The sequence below is a fragment of the Salmo salar genome, chromosome 15, assembly GCF_965601325.2.
Source record: "Salmo salar chromosome 15, fSalSal1, whole genome shotgun sequence".
Classification (NCBI taxonomy): Eukaryota; Metazoa; Chordata; class Actinopteri; order Salmoniformes; family Salmonidae; genus Salmo; species Salmo salar.
The window spans coordinates 105,228,004-105,241,517 of NC_138305.1; the positions used below are offsets into that span (position 1 = coordinate 105,228,004).

The following is a 13,514-nucleotide window of genomic DNA, read 5'->3' on the forward strand; positions in this document are numbered from 1 at the left end:
GTGTCTGCAGACCAAGTGGTGCTAGCAGTGCACTGCGCCGGTGCTAACCTCCTCAATTATACGACACACACAAAAATTAAACCGACGACTTAACCCAACCTATAGGACATAGTAGCCGGTGCAACACACATTTAGCCAACGTATTATTCAAACATACTCACCATTGTCATCCACCACCCTGGTCTGTTCCTTACAGCAGTCCACTGGTAGACCAATGATCTCCACCTCCACAAAGGGGTCAATAATCTGACAAGGCAGATGGAGAGAAAAAAGTTAGAGGCTTCAACAAACCAAGTAGTAGCAGTAGCACTAATAGGGACCACATGCGGCTGGTGGCACCTTAATTGGGGAGGATGGACTCATAGTAATTGGCTGAAACGGAATAAATGGAATCCAACACATCAAACATGTTTTCCATGTGGTTGATACTATTCCATTCCAGCCATTATGATGTGGTCCTCCCCTCACCTGCCTCCTGTGATGGGGACATTCCGTGTGAATTTGACACACAAATGATTGAGGTTTTGGATATTCCTCAAAATAAATCCGTAGAAAGGTCATTTGGAGAAATCGGTATTGAATTATTTGGGGGGGATAAATAAATAAGGACCTCTCCTCGGTCCCCCAGCATAGAGTCTTTGGGCTTTGGCAGCTGTTGCCCACTGATGATCTTCAGCACCAGTTGTTTCTTCATCTGCCCTGGAAATGGATCCTCTATCATGGGGTTAAAGGCACCTACAGGAGGCAGGGAGGGACAAAAAGACTTAGTCTTTCCCATGGTAGATACCTGGGTCATATTCAATATGAACAAAACTAAAGAAAAACAAAACTGAAACAGGGAGGCTGAACTAAGAAACGCTCATTTTCGTTTTCTGTTGCAAAAACGTTTTGCTACGGTGTGCACAACCCTTTAGCTATCAAATCAATGTGAGGAGGCTGCTGCCCACCTTCACACATACAGGCCGGCTTCAGGATGTAGCCACAGTTGCCGTTGCTGTTGAACTTGGCTCTGTTCAGCTGGAGCACTCTCCCCTCTGACTGGTAGTTCAACGCCACTGACAACCACACAAATCAAAACATTTCCAATTAGTGAAAAAAACAACAAAAAACATTTCAACTACACTTTTAAAATCAGAAAATATTTGGGCAAATGGATCAAAATTCGGAGGGAGCCATTGGAGAATTCACTGGCTAGCGTGGGGCTCAATATTACCAAACATGTTAAAAGTTTAAATCTGGAAATGGATCCCCCCCAGTACCCAGGTGGCATCCAGCATTCCAGAAGGGCTGGGGATTGAAGTTGGAAGAGTCCACACGGTAGGAGGAGGGGTAGACGCGCGAGAGCTGCCGCTGGTTGAAGTGGATGAAGGTGGCGGCTTTCTGCTGCATGATCTGGTGGGCCTTGGTCTCGCTCAGAGAAGACACCTGCCAACTGAAGCTGGCGGCTGGAAGACACACACACACACACACGAGACACACACACCCTTTATTTTGGCTTTGGGGATAAAAACATATCAACACATGTTATTCATATCTTTCATTGCAGTGACAAAATGAGACCACTGTCTGGACACTAAAGACAGATACTGCACGTTTCTCTATTCCTACTACTGTATCTTTGGGGCCAGTGCCTGTACAATGAAGCAGGTACAGGTAGGGAGACGGGGCCAGTGTCTGTATAATGAAGCAGGTTCAGGTAGGGAGACGGGGCTAGTGTCAGTATAGTGAAGCAAATTCAAGTCGGGAGACGGGGCCAGTGTCAGTATAATGAAGCAGGTTCAGGTAGGGAGACGGGGCCAGTGTCAGTATAATGAAGCAGGTACAGGTAGAGAGACTGGGATAGTGTCAGTATAGTGAAGCAGGTTCAGGTCAGGAGACGGGGCCAGTGTGAGTATTATGAAGCAGGTACAGGTAGCGAGACGGGGCCAGTGTCAGTATAGTGAAGCAGGTTCAGCTCAGGAGACGGGGCCAGTGTCAGTATAATGAAGCAGGTTCAGGTAGGGAGACGGGCCATTGTCAGTATTATGGTGCAGGTACAGGTAGGGAGACGGGGCTAGTGTCAGTATAATGAAGCAGGTTCAGGTAGGGAGACGGGGCCAGTGTCAGTATAGTGAAGCAGGTTCAGGTCAGGAGACGGGGCCAGTGTCAGTATAGTGAAGCAGGTTCAGGTCAGGAGACGGGCCAGTGTCAGTATAGTGAAGCAGGTACAGGTCAGGAGACGGGGCCAGTGTCAGTATAATGAAGCAGGTTCAGGTCAGGAGACGGGGCCAGTGTCAGTATAATGAAGCAGGTTCAGGTAGGGAGACGGGGCTAGTGTCAGTATAACGAAGCAAGTTCAGGTAGGGAGACGGGGCTAGTGTCAGTATAACGAAGCAAGTTCAGGTAGGGAGACGGGCCAGTGTCAGTATAGTGAAGCAGGTTCAGGTCAGGAGACGGGGCCAGTGTCAGTATAGTGAATCAGGTTCAGCTCAGGAGACGGGGCTAGTGTCAGTATAATGAAGCAGGTTCAGGTAGGGAGACGGGGCTAGTGTCAGTATAACGAAGCAAGTTCAGGTAGGGAGACGGGGCTAGTGTCAGTATAACGAAGCAAGTTCAGGTAGGGAGACGGGCCAGTGTCAGTATAACGAAGCAAGTTCAGGTAGGGAGACGGGGCTAGTGTCAGTATAGTGAAGCAGGTTCAGCTCAGGAGACGGGGCCAGTGTCAGTATAATGAAGCAGGTTCAGGTAGGGAGACGGGCCATTGTCAGTATTATGGTGCAGGTACAGGTAGGGAGACGGGGCTAGTGTCAGTATAATGAAGCAGGTTCAGGTAGGGAGACGGGCCAGTGTCAGTATAACGAAGCAAGTTCAGGTAGGGAGATTTTTTTTCTCCCTGCTCACCTTGTTTCTCTATGTCGGAGACGCCCACTGACTTGGTGTATTTGACCAGGTCTGACAGAGCCCTGGTCAGCTTCATGGTCTTCTTCCTGCAGGAGAACAGCCAATGAGCCAGAGGGACAGTTCTATGGTACATCTATGCTTACAGTAGAGCGTCTCCCAGTACAAGTGTTTTTCATGTGTACTGTAACTGTGGTGCAGGTATAACATGTGTTTATGGTAACAGACCATGTCGCTCCGGTAACAGCACCTGCTGTGATGCAGGGGGACGCGGGAGGTGCTGCTGGTGCTCTCCTGGTCTGTGTCGGTGTCTTCAAGGCTGTTGGTCTTCTTCAGCTTGACAGCCTTTTTCTGGAAGGAAAAGGTCAAATACAGTCACAACAGCACTATAGACCTAGGCAAGTATACAGTATTACTACATCCCATACAGTATTACTACATCCTACATCCCATACAGTATTACTACATCCTATCCCTATACAGTACTTTACTACAGAACTAGTGGACTATGTAGGGTCTAGTCTGAGTCTAGTCTGCCATGTCAAACACATGGATCTAAAAATGGGCCTGTGGAGACAACAGGAAGCAGGGACACCTGGACAGGAGTGAAGACACCAGGAAGCAGAGACAGCTGGATAGAAGTGGACACAACATTCTGTTCTGCTCCAAAACATTTCACTGGGCCCTAACTGAACACGACCCCAGAGAGACGCACTGAGAGAGAGAGAGAGAGAGAGAGATGCACTGGTAATGGAGTGAGAGAGAGATCATCCATTGTTTCCAATCAAGATCAAGGATGATCAATGGAAACAGGATGCACCTGAGCTCAATTTCAAGTCTCATAGCAAAGGGTCTGAATACTTAGGTAAATAAGGTATTGCAGTTTTTTTTAACACATTTGCAAAAATGTCTAAAAACCTGTTTTTGCTTTGTCATTATGGGGTATTGTGTATAGATTGATGGGTAAAAAAAACAATTTAATCAATTCTAGAATAAGGCTGTAACAGCAAAATGTGGAAAAAGTCAGAGGGTGTAAATACTTTTTGAATGCACTGTAAATATTTTATATCAACGAATTGGCGAGGGCATTAATACAGTCCGCAGCACCTGACCTCACTCTACTAGAATCTGAAGTCAAACGTCTACTGATGATCTGATGCATCTGTCCCCAACCAAGGAGGGCCTACAGCATCACCTAGATCTTCTGCACAGATTCTGCCAGACCTGGGCCCTGACAGTAAATCTTAGTAAGACAAAAATAATGGTGTTCCAAAAAAGGTCCAGTTGCCAGGACTGCAAATACAAATTGCTTCTAGACACCGTTGCCTGACAGCACACAGAAAACTATACCTAACTCAGCCTAAACATCAGCGCCACAGGTAAGTTCCACAAAGCTGTGCAAGAAGGGCCTTCTACACCATCAACAGGAACATAAAATTAGACATCCCAATTAGGATCAGGCTAAAAATACTTCAATCAGTTACAGAACGTATTGCCCTTTATGGTTGTGAGGTCTGGGGTCCACTCACCAACCAAGAATTCACAAAATGGGACAAACACCAAAATGAGACTGCATGCAGAATTCTGCAAAAACATTCTCTGTGTACAACATAAAATACCAAATGCATGCATGCAGAGCAGAACTAGGACAATACCAGCTAATTATCAAAATCCAGAAAATAACTGTTAAATACTATAACCACCTAAAAGTACTGATCCCAAACAAAGCCATCACCTACAGAGAGATGAACCTGGAGAAGAGTCCCCTAAGCAAGTTGTCCCTGGGGCTGTGTTCACAAACACAAATAGACCCCACAGAGCCACAGGACATCAACACAATTAGACCCAGCCAAATCATGAGAAAACAAAAAGATAATTACTTGACACATTGGAAAGAATTAACAAAAAAACTGAGCAAACTAGACTGCTATTTGGCTCTAAACAGAGAGTACCCAGTGGCAGAATACCTGACCACTGTGACTGACCCAAACCTAAGGAAAGCTTTATCTATGTACAGAGTAAGCATAGCCTTGCTATTGAAATAGCCTGTCTTCTCTTGAGAGCCAGGTCTGACTATGTGCACACTGCCCACAACATGAGGTGGAAACTGAGCTGCACTTCCTAACCTCCTGCCAAATGTATGACCATATTAGGGACATATTTCCCTCAGGTTACACAGATTCACAAAGAATTCTAAAACAAATCCAATTTTGATAAACTCCCATATCTACTAGGTGAAATGCCACAGTGTGCCATCACAGCAGCAAGATGTGTGACCTGTTGCCACAAGAAAAGGGCAACCAGTGAAGAACAAACACCATTGTAAATACAACCCATATTTGTTTATTTATTTTCCTTTTTGTACATCATTAAAACAATGTACATAGACAAAATATGACATTAGAAATGTCTCTATTCCTGTGACATTTCTGTTAGTGTAATGTTTACTGTTAATTTCTGATTGTTTATTTCACTTGCTTTGGCAATGTAAACATATTTCTCCCATGCCAATAAAGCCCTTTGAATTGATTTGAGAGAGATGCACTGGGAAGGTGGACAGGAGAGGGGAGAGAGAGATATGAACTGTGAAGGAAGAGAGAGATGAACTGTGAAGGTGGAGAGGAGAGAGAGATGAACTGTGAAGGTGGAGAGGAGAGGGAGATGAACTGTGAAGGTAGAGAGAGATGAACTGTGAAGGTGGAGAGGAGAGAGAGATGAACTGTGAAAGTGGAGAGGAGGGGGAGGGGGTGATGCCCACCTTGCGTTTAGAGAAGCTGCCCATGAAGGTCCTACCCAGACGCTTGTTCGTGCTGGGGTTGGCTTCGTCCCCTATTTCTGCACCATCATCACCTTTACCCTGGAAGAGAAAGAGAGTACAAACACTTTATATACATAGACTTTACATACACAAAATACCACATATATTGCTGAGAGTGGTAGAATAAGCCTAGCAGAATATAGATAGAAATATTTTGTGTGGCAGACTACATTTGCAGTGGGTGAGCGTGTGGCAGAGTACATTTGCCGTGGGTGAGCGTGTGGCAGACTACATTTGCAGTGGGTGAGCGTGTGGCAGACTACATTTGCAGTGGGTGAGCGTGTGGCAGACTACATTTGCAGTGGGTGAGCGTGTGGCAGACTACATTTGCAGTGGGTGAGCGTGTGGCAGACTACATTTGCAGTGGGTGAGCGTGTGGCAGACTACATTTGCAGTGGGTGAGCGTGTGGCAGACTACATTTGCAGTGGGTGAGCGTGTGGCAGACTACATTTGCAGTGGGTGAGCGTGTGGCAGACTACATTTGCAGTGGGTGAGCGTGTGGCAGACTACATTTGCCGTGGGTGAGCGTGTGGCAGACTACATTTGCAGTGGGTGAGCGTGTGGCAGACTACATTTGCAGTGGGTGAGCGTGTGGCAGACTACATTTGCAGTGGGTGAGCGTGTGGCAGACTACATTTGCAGTGGGTGAGCGTGTGGCAGACTACATTTGCAGTGGGTGAGCGTGTGGCAGACTACATTTGCAGTGGGTGAGCGTGTGGCAGACTACATTTGCCGTGGGTGAGCGTGTGGCAGACTACATTTGCCGTGGGTGAGCGTGTGGCAGACTACATTTGCAGTGGGTGAGCGTGTGGCAGACTACATTTGCAGTGGGTGAGCGTGTGGCAGACTACATTTGCAGTGGGTGAGCGTGTGGCAGACTACATTTGCAGTGGGTGAGCGTGTGGCAGACTACATTTGCAGTGGGTGAGCGTGTGGCAGACTACATTTGCAGTGGGTGAGCTTGCCTGTTGTAATGGAACTAATTGAAAAGTCTCAATAGTGCAAAGAACTACAAGAAACATTTCAAGTAGCATTTGAACCCAGGTCAGGTCTACAGAGCCGTGGGTGTTACCTTGGAGGGTGACTTGTTGGTGGTCTTTCCCGAGGGGGGCTGAGCAGCGATGGTGAAGCTGTCGGGGTCCTCCTGGTCACGGATCTTAGACTCCTTCATCAGGTTGTCCAGCTTCTTCTTAGCCACGTTCTCCACCTGCTTCCTGGTCATGGACGTCTGGAGGGAGAGAGGGGAGGGAAGGAATGGAGGAGCAAAAATAAACAGTGAAGAAAAAAAGGGCTGTTACTGATACTGAAAACAGAGCAATAACCAGAGCTAGCTAATTGCCTTTTCTGATTGACAAAAGGAATGATTGGTCATGCAATATGTCAGCAATGACACTAGATACACAATAACATTGATAGAAAACGGTTGCAGTTGAGGGAAGACAACACTAATATCCTTAAATAGTGCACTATAGGGAATAAGTTGCCATTTGAAACGTGTACAAATTTCATTATATAACATATTTCATCAGTTGAGAACTTCTTGATGAAAATATGCCTGGTGACTTCCAGATCCTCATAACTGACTGATAGAAGACAGACATGAAGGGGAGGTGGGTAAGAGTGGTGGGCGAGTAACAGAAAGGTTGCTGGTTTGAATCCCTGAGCCGACTAGGTGAAAAAAACTGGCGATGTGGCCATGAGCAAGGCCCTTAACCCGAATTGCTCCTGTAAGTCGCTCTGGATAAAGTGTCTGGTAAACGACTAACATGTAAATGATGCATAATGGATGTCACACTGCATTTTGTGTGACATCCTGGAGAATTGGATTACTGTTCATTATGTACTATATAATATGTTTCATATGTAAAGGCTGAAATGACACCATGGGTATGAAAGTTGAACATGCAGCCTAATTTAATTTCAAAATGGTTTAAAAGCATTTGCATGCTTCTACCACTAGGTGGTGAAGTTTACCACAAACCGACTCCCAGTCCTCTCCACGTGCACATAAGCAACGCCTTGAGATGTACTGTAAGTAAGCAGCACATTTCAGCCTTTTTTTAAATCAAGCTGGATGTACATAGCAAGCTCTATATTCCAGTAATCATAATAGTTTCCATCAGAGCCATACATGTAGGCATATGGCTCTGGTTTTCATTCCACAACTCCTTTCCTTCAGGTCCATTAACCTGAAAGGTCTTGATGACAACCATATTGTCATATGATTGGGTAAGGAAAGGGGACGAGGAGATGTCACCATTGAGATGTATTGGGACGTAGCCTTAAAAACAGAGCTTTATGACAGCGAAGACGAGACATGAGCAGGGAGCCCCAACGCACAGTGACTGATGCTTAATTCAGACTACATTCATCAAGAACAAACAAACAGAAACGAGCACACACACATTTACCAGAACACAATGGTACAATATAACAGCAACAATCAGACAAAGATAGTTTCTAGACTCCAATTGGCATCAAACATCCAGCACAATATACAGTAGAATAGAATAGATACAGCAATAGAATAGAATGGCCGGAGGGATAGAGAGAGGAAGAGGAGTAGGGTCCTTACGGCGCCATTTATCAGTTTGCAGTCATCCTCCATCTCGTCAGCACTGTCTTCATCCGTCACGTCACCCTCTTCGTTGTCTTCGTCGATGTTCGATGGGAGCTTCTTTCCCTGGCAGACAAATGTGCCGTTAATACATGGGTCATATTCATTAGGCACCAAACGAAAGAAAACGTTCCGAAAGAGGGAGGGACTCTCTGATCACGACCAATACGAATCGCACGGTTTCATATTCCATTGCAAAGAGTTTTAACAATAGCATCATTTTATGGGAAGAAATCACCCTTGGGCACAGATCTATGACCAGTTAATACTCCAGTAAGTACTGGACCTTAACCTTTAGGGGGTGGGGACACAAAACTGACCTTAAAAATCAGCGTCTTGTGTGGGGAAACTTTACCAGGACTCCATTCAATGGCCTCTGTGTGTGTCGGGGACAATTCCAATTCTCTTTAAAACTTTTCAATAAGGAAAACGTAGAATTGGGTTTACTTTCTGAATTGTTTGTTAATGCTTAGGAGGTGGCTTTACAACACATTTACCCAATCTAAACCATTAAGCCCCCCCCCCCCCCCCCCAGAGTGCTTCAGGTGTAACCGCAGTAACAGCTACAGCTGCCACCAGGAATTGATCCCAGACCAGTATATCTGGGTAGAGTTCAGAAAGTTCACGTTCAAAATGTTGTAAATAGAAATATAATTCATAAAGATGACAAATGCTCATTCTCCTTGACAAAGAATGTCTGTAGGTTCTACATGGGTTTCTATTTGTCACCGTTCTCAACATGGCTCCATTTTGTTACATGTTTTTAGCATGTTGTTAAGTAACAGTTTGATTGAATGACAAACGGCTCTGCTAACCACAAATACCTCCATAAGAGGGGGACAGAGAGAGAGAGCCGTGTTAAACATGTCAGTGTGCTACTGGTATGGAGTGTTTTTACAACCATCATAGGAAATCCATTCAGGTGCACCCCCCACCCACTTATAGTTTTGTCTGCGTTTTTCAGTGAACTGTCAACTGTAACGATCCACAATCAAAACGAGATTGTAAAACTGCAGTGAACATCTGTCCCCTCAGCTCGTTCCAAATGATCTTGTAACAGTTATTGTACCATCACACGCAGCTCTACTGGGCAGCGGCCACATGGCAGTCAGTATATCACACAAGGCAGACTACAGAACTGGGGCCTGGATTCACTGCAGCGGGGCCTGGGCCCCAGACTCCAGATGGTGGAGGGATACTCAGCCTCAGTCTGTTAGACACACGTCTCCGTACCCCCCCCACCAAAAAAGCTGGATAGCAGTCGGCCATATTGATTTGGCCAGTCACCATCATTTCATGATCAGAGGGCATGAAGGAGATGATTACTACCGAAGCCCACTAGGGCCAAATCAGAGTGAATTTTTACTTCCCGAATAATGAGGCCGACTGTCAGGGGCCGACGTGCTGAGGTGAGACTGTGTAGTAACTAGCGCTGCAAAGTGAGACTGTACTCAGAACAAATCAAATTCTATTGGACACACATATTTAGCAGATGATATTGTGGGTGTAGCGAAATGCTTGTGTTCCTAGCTCCAACAGTGCAGTAATATCTAAAAATTCACAACACACAAATATATAAGTAAAAGAATGGAATTAATATGTAAATAAATATTAGGACGTGCAATATCGGAGTGGCATAGACTAAAACACAGTAGAATACAGTACATATGAAATGAGAAAAACAGTATGAAAAAATAATTTGTGTGGTAACTAGCGCTGCGAGGTGAGACTGTACTCAGAACAGTGTGGTAACTAGCACTGGGAAGTGGAGTGCTCATTGACCCATAACCGTCTGACGTGGACCGATTTGTCACGACCATCCACTAGCCTAAAGTCAGCTAGATTGAACAATTTCCATAAGGCAATTCTAGGTCTTGTGGCATATTTTGGTTAAACTATCCCCAATTCAATGGAATTGCAACCCTCTGCATGAACAGTGCAATCTTCCATCACATGTGCAGTGCACTCACTCTTCCATCACATGTACAGCTGATTCTCAAGATCTTGCACACTAATGAGATGCTATTGAGCCCACACTACTACACTGTCTGAGCCAAGGACAACATGCTTTCTGGTAAGTTATAATTATAATACTGGGTGGGGTGAATATATGTTGTGTGACATAAAGTATTTTTTGTTAACTAGTAAATAGTAGCCTACAGCAAAGTGTGTTTAAATCATTTCTAACTTGTTAACAATTTCTGCTGGCTAGTTTTTGCTGCAATGTGGGGTTTAGTTTGCTTGAGCCTGCTAACTGAGGAGTGTTAATTCACCTGTTTCCATACATGTTTCATTTTAAAACATTTATCTTACAAAGGAGTTGTTTAATCTAACTGCTTAACTATTTCTGTACATGGAATTGTATTATTTATTTTTTACTCATTTGTTTCTAATCTTTACAGGAAAATGCCACGGGAACTATCCGATGTGTGGAGACATTTCACTGCAGCTGTGTACATTAGCAAAAGGTGTGTACATTTGCAAATACCGTGCAAAATCATATGTGGAGAATGCAACAAAGATGCAGAATCATCTGGCCATGTGAATAAAGTTCCCTCATCGCTCACAACAAGCAACCTCTGACAAAAGTCCCTCTACTTCTATTCAAGGTGAAAATGATGAATCAGACACCTTATCCATAGCAACAGCTCATGGTCGTCCTGGAATCAAAGGTTTTTTGACTGAATGGAGGAACATAGTCAGAATAATGCTGATTAATGTCTTGCTCGAGCTGTGTATGCAACTGGTTCACCTCTGATGCTCACAGGCAAAGTGTATCGGAAGAGATTTCTGAATGTTCTTCGCCCAGCAGACACCCCTCCAACCAGACATGCTTTATCTACTCATTTGCTGGATGCAGAGTTCAATAGAGTTCAAGTGGAGGTCAAGCAAAACAGAGAAAGCAGACGGTATTGCAATCATCTCTGATGGGTGGTTGAATGTTCGTGGGCAAGGAATAATTAACTACATCATCTCCACCCCTCAACCAGTATTCTACAAGAGCACAGACACAAGGGACAACAGACACACCAGTCTCTACATTGCAGATCAGCTGAAGGCAGTCATAAATGACCTTGGACCACAGAAGGTATTTGTACTGGTGACAGACAATGCTGCTAACATGAAGGCTGCTTGGTCTAAAGTGGAGGAGTCCTACCCTCACATCACACCCATTGGTTGTGCTGCTCATGCATTGAATCTGCTCCTCAAGGACATCATGGCACTGAAAACAATGGATACACTACAAGAGAGCAAAGGAAATGGTTAGGTATGTGAAGGGTCATCAAGTTATAGCAGCAATCTACCTCACCAAGCAAAGTGAGAAGAAAAAGAGCACCATCCATTGGGGTGGTGTCGTCATCATGTTTGACCGTCTCCTGGAGGTGAAGGAGTCTCTCCAAGAAATGGCCATATCACAGTCTGCCGATATGGACAGCCCCATCAAGAGGATCCTCCTGGATGATGTATTTTGGGAGAGAGTGGAAAGCAGCCTGAAACTCCTGAAACCTATAGCAGTAGCCATTGCACGGATTGAGGGAGACAATGCCATCCTGTCTGATATTCAGACTCTGCTTGCAGATGTAAGAGAAGAAATCTGTACCGCCCTGCCCACTTCACTGTTGCTCCAAGCAGAAGAAACCGCAGTTCTGAAATACATCAAAAAGTGTGAAGACTTCTACCTGAAGCCCATACACTCCACAGTGTACATGTTGGACGCCAAGTATGCTGGCAAGAGCATCCTGTCTGGTGCAGAGATCAACAAGGCCTATGGTGTCATCACTACCGTGTCTCGCCACCTTGGTCTGGATGAGGGCAAGGTTCTTGGCAGTCTGGCGAAGTACACTTCCAAGCAAGGGCTTTGGAATGGAAATGCAATATGGCAGTCGTGCCAACATAACTCATCAGCCACCTGGTGGAAGGGACTTTGTGGATCTGAGGCTCTTTCCTCTGTTGCCTCCATCATCCAACAAATCCCACCAACATCAACCACCTCAGAGCGCAACCAGTCATTGTTTGGGAACACACACACAACAGGCTGACCGATACAAGGGTTGACAAAATGGTGGCCATCCGGGGATATTTGAGGCTTTTGAGACTGACAACGAGCCATCCTCAACAAGGTTGGAAAGTGACAGTGAAGATGAGGCCTCAGAGTCTGATGTTCAAGAGGTGGACATTGAGGAGGTCCAGGGAGAAGACATGGAAGCCTGAGAGGAAGACAACCAAAGCTTTAGTTTCTAGACTATCATTTCACAGATGTATGTTTAAAATGTTTTTGGGAGATGCGATGGATCATTCAATATTCCCTTTCTTTTGTTGTTCAGTGAAATAATCCCATCTGAAGAGTTACCTCATTTAAATAAAGTTACATTCGTAAGTAAATTGTTTTCATTTCAATTGCAAGGATTTAATCATTTGCAATATCTACTTATGATAAGGTAAAACGTTTATGTTTCTGTCTCCATACGATATGGTAAATACAGTTGAAGTTGGAAGTTTACATACACCTTAGTCAAATACATTTAAACTCAGTTTTTCACAATTCCTGACATTTAATCCTAGTAAAAAATCCCTGTCTCAGTTCAGTTAGGATCACCACTTTATTTTAAGAATGTGAAATGTCAGACTAATAGTAGAGAGAATAATTTATTTCAGTTTTTATTTCTTTCATCACATTCCCAGTGGGTCAGAAGTTTACATACACTCAATTAGTATTTGGTAGCATTGCCTTTAAATTGTTTAATAACTTCCCACAATAAGTTGGGTGAATTTTGGCCCATTCCTCAACACAGAGCTGGTGTAACTGAGTCAGGTTTGTAGGCCTCCTTGCTTGCACACGCTTTTTCAGGTCTGCCCACACATTTTCTAGAAGATTAAGGTCAGGGCTTTGTGATGGCCACGCCAATAATATGACTTTGCTGTCCTTAGCCATTTTGCCACAAGTTTGGAAGTATGCTTGGGGTCATTGTCCATTTGGAAGACCCATTTGTGACCAAGCTTTAACTTCCTGACTGATGTCTGGAGATGTTGCTGCAATATATCCACATAATTATCCTGCCTCATGATGCCATCTATTTTGTGAAGTGCACCAGTCCCTAATGCAGCAAAGCACTACCACAACATGATGCTACCACCCTCGTGCTTCACGGTTGGGATGGTGTTCTTCAGTTTGCAAGCCTCCCTCTTTTTCCTCCAAACAT

At 44.7% G+C, this 13,514-nt stretch overlaps 1 protein-coding gene across 1 annotated transcript in view; it reads right to left on the minus strand.

Moving 5' to 3' along the window:
• LOC106572832 (1-phosphatidylinositol 4,5-bisphosphate phosphodiesterase eta-2) overlaps positions 1 to 13,514 on the minus strand; it is a 59,857-nt gene that overhangs the window by 18,386 nt on the left and 27,957 nt on the right. The window contains exons 9-17 of the mRNA XM_014147351.3: positions 8,272 to 8,379; positions 6,769 to 6,924; positions 5,636 to 5,734; positions 3,128 to 3,228; positions 2,881 to 2,966; positions 1,260 to 1,445; positions 948 to 1,055; positions 611 to 735; positions 162 to 246 (exon numbers count right to left, since the gene is read on the minus strand). Coding sequence (XP_014002826.2) covers positions 162 to 246; positions 611 to 735; positions 948 to 1,055; positions 1,260 to 1,445; positions 2,881 to 2,966; positions 3,128 to 3,228; positions 5,636 to 5,734; positions 6,769 to 6,924; positions 8,272 to 8,379 — 1,054 coding nt within the window. The remainder of the gene's footprint in view (positions 1 to 161; positions 247 to 610; positions 736 to 947; positions 1,056 to 1,259; positions 1,446 to 2,880; positions 2,967 to 3,127; positions 3,229 to 5,635; positions 5,735 to 6,768; positions 6,925 to 8,271; positions 8,380 to 13,514) is intronic.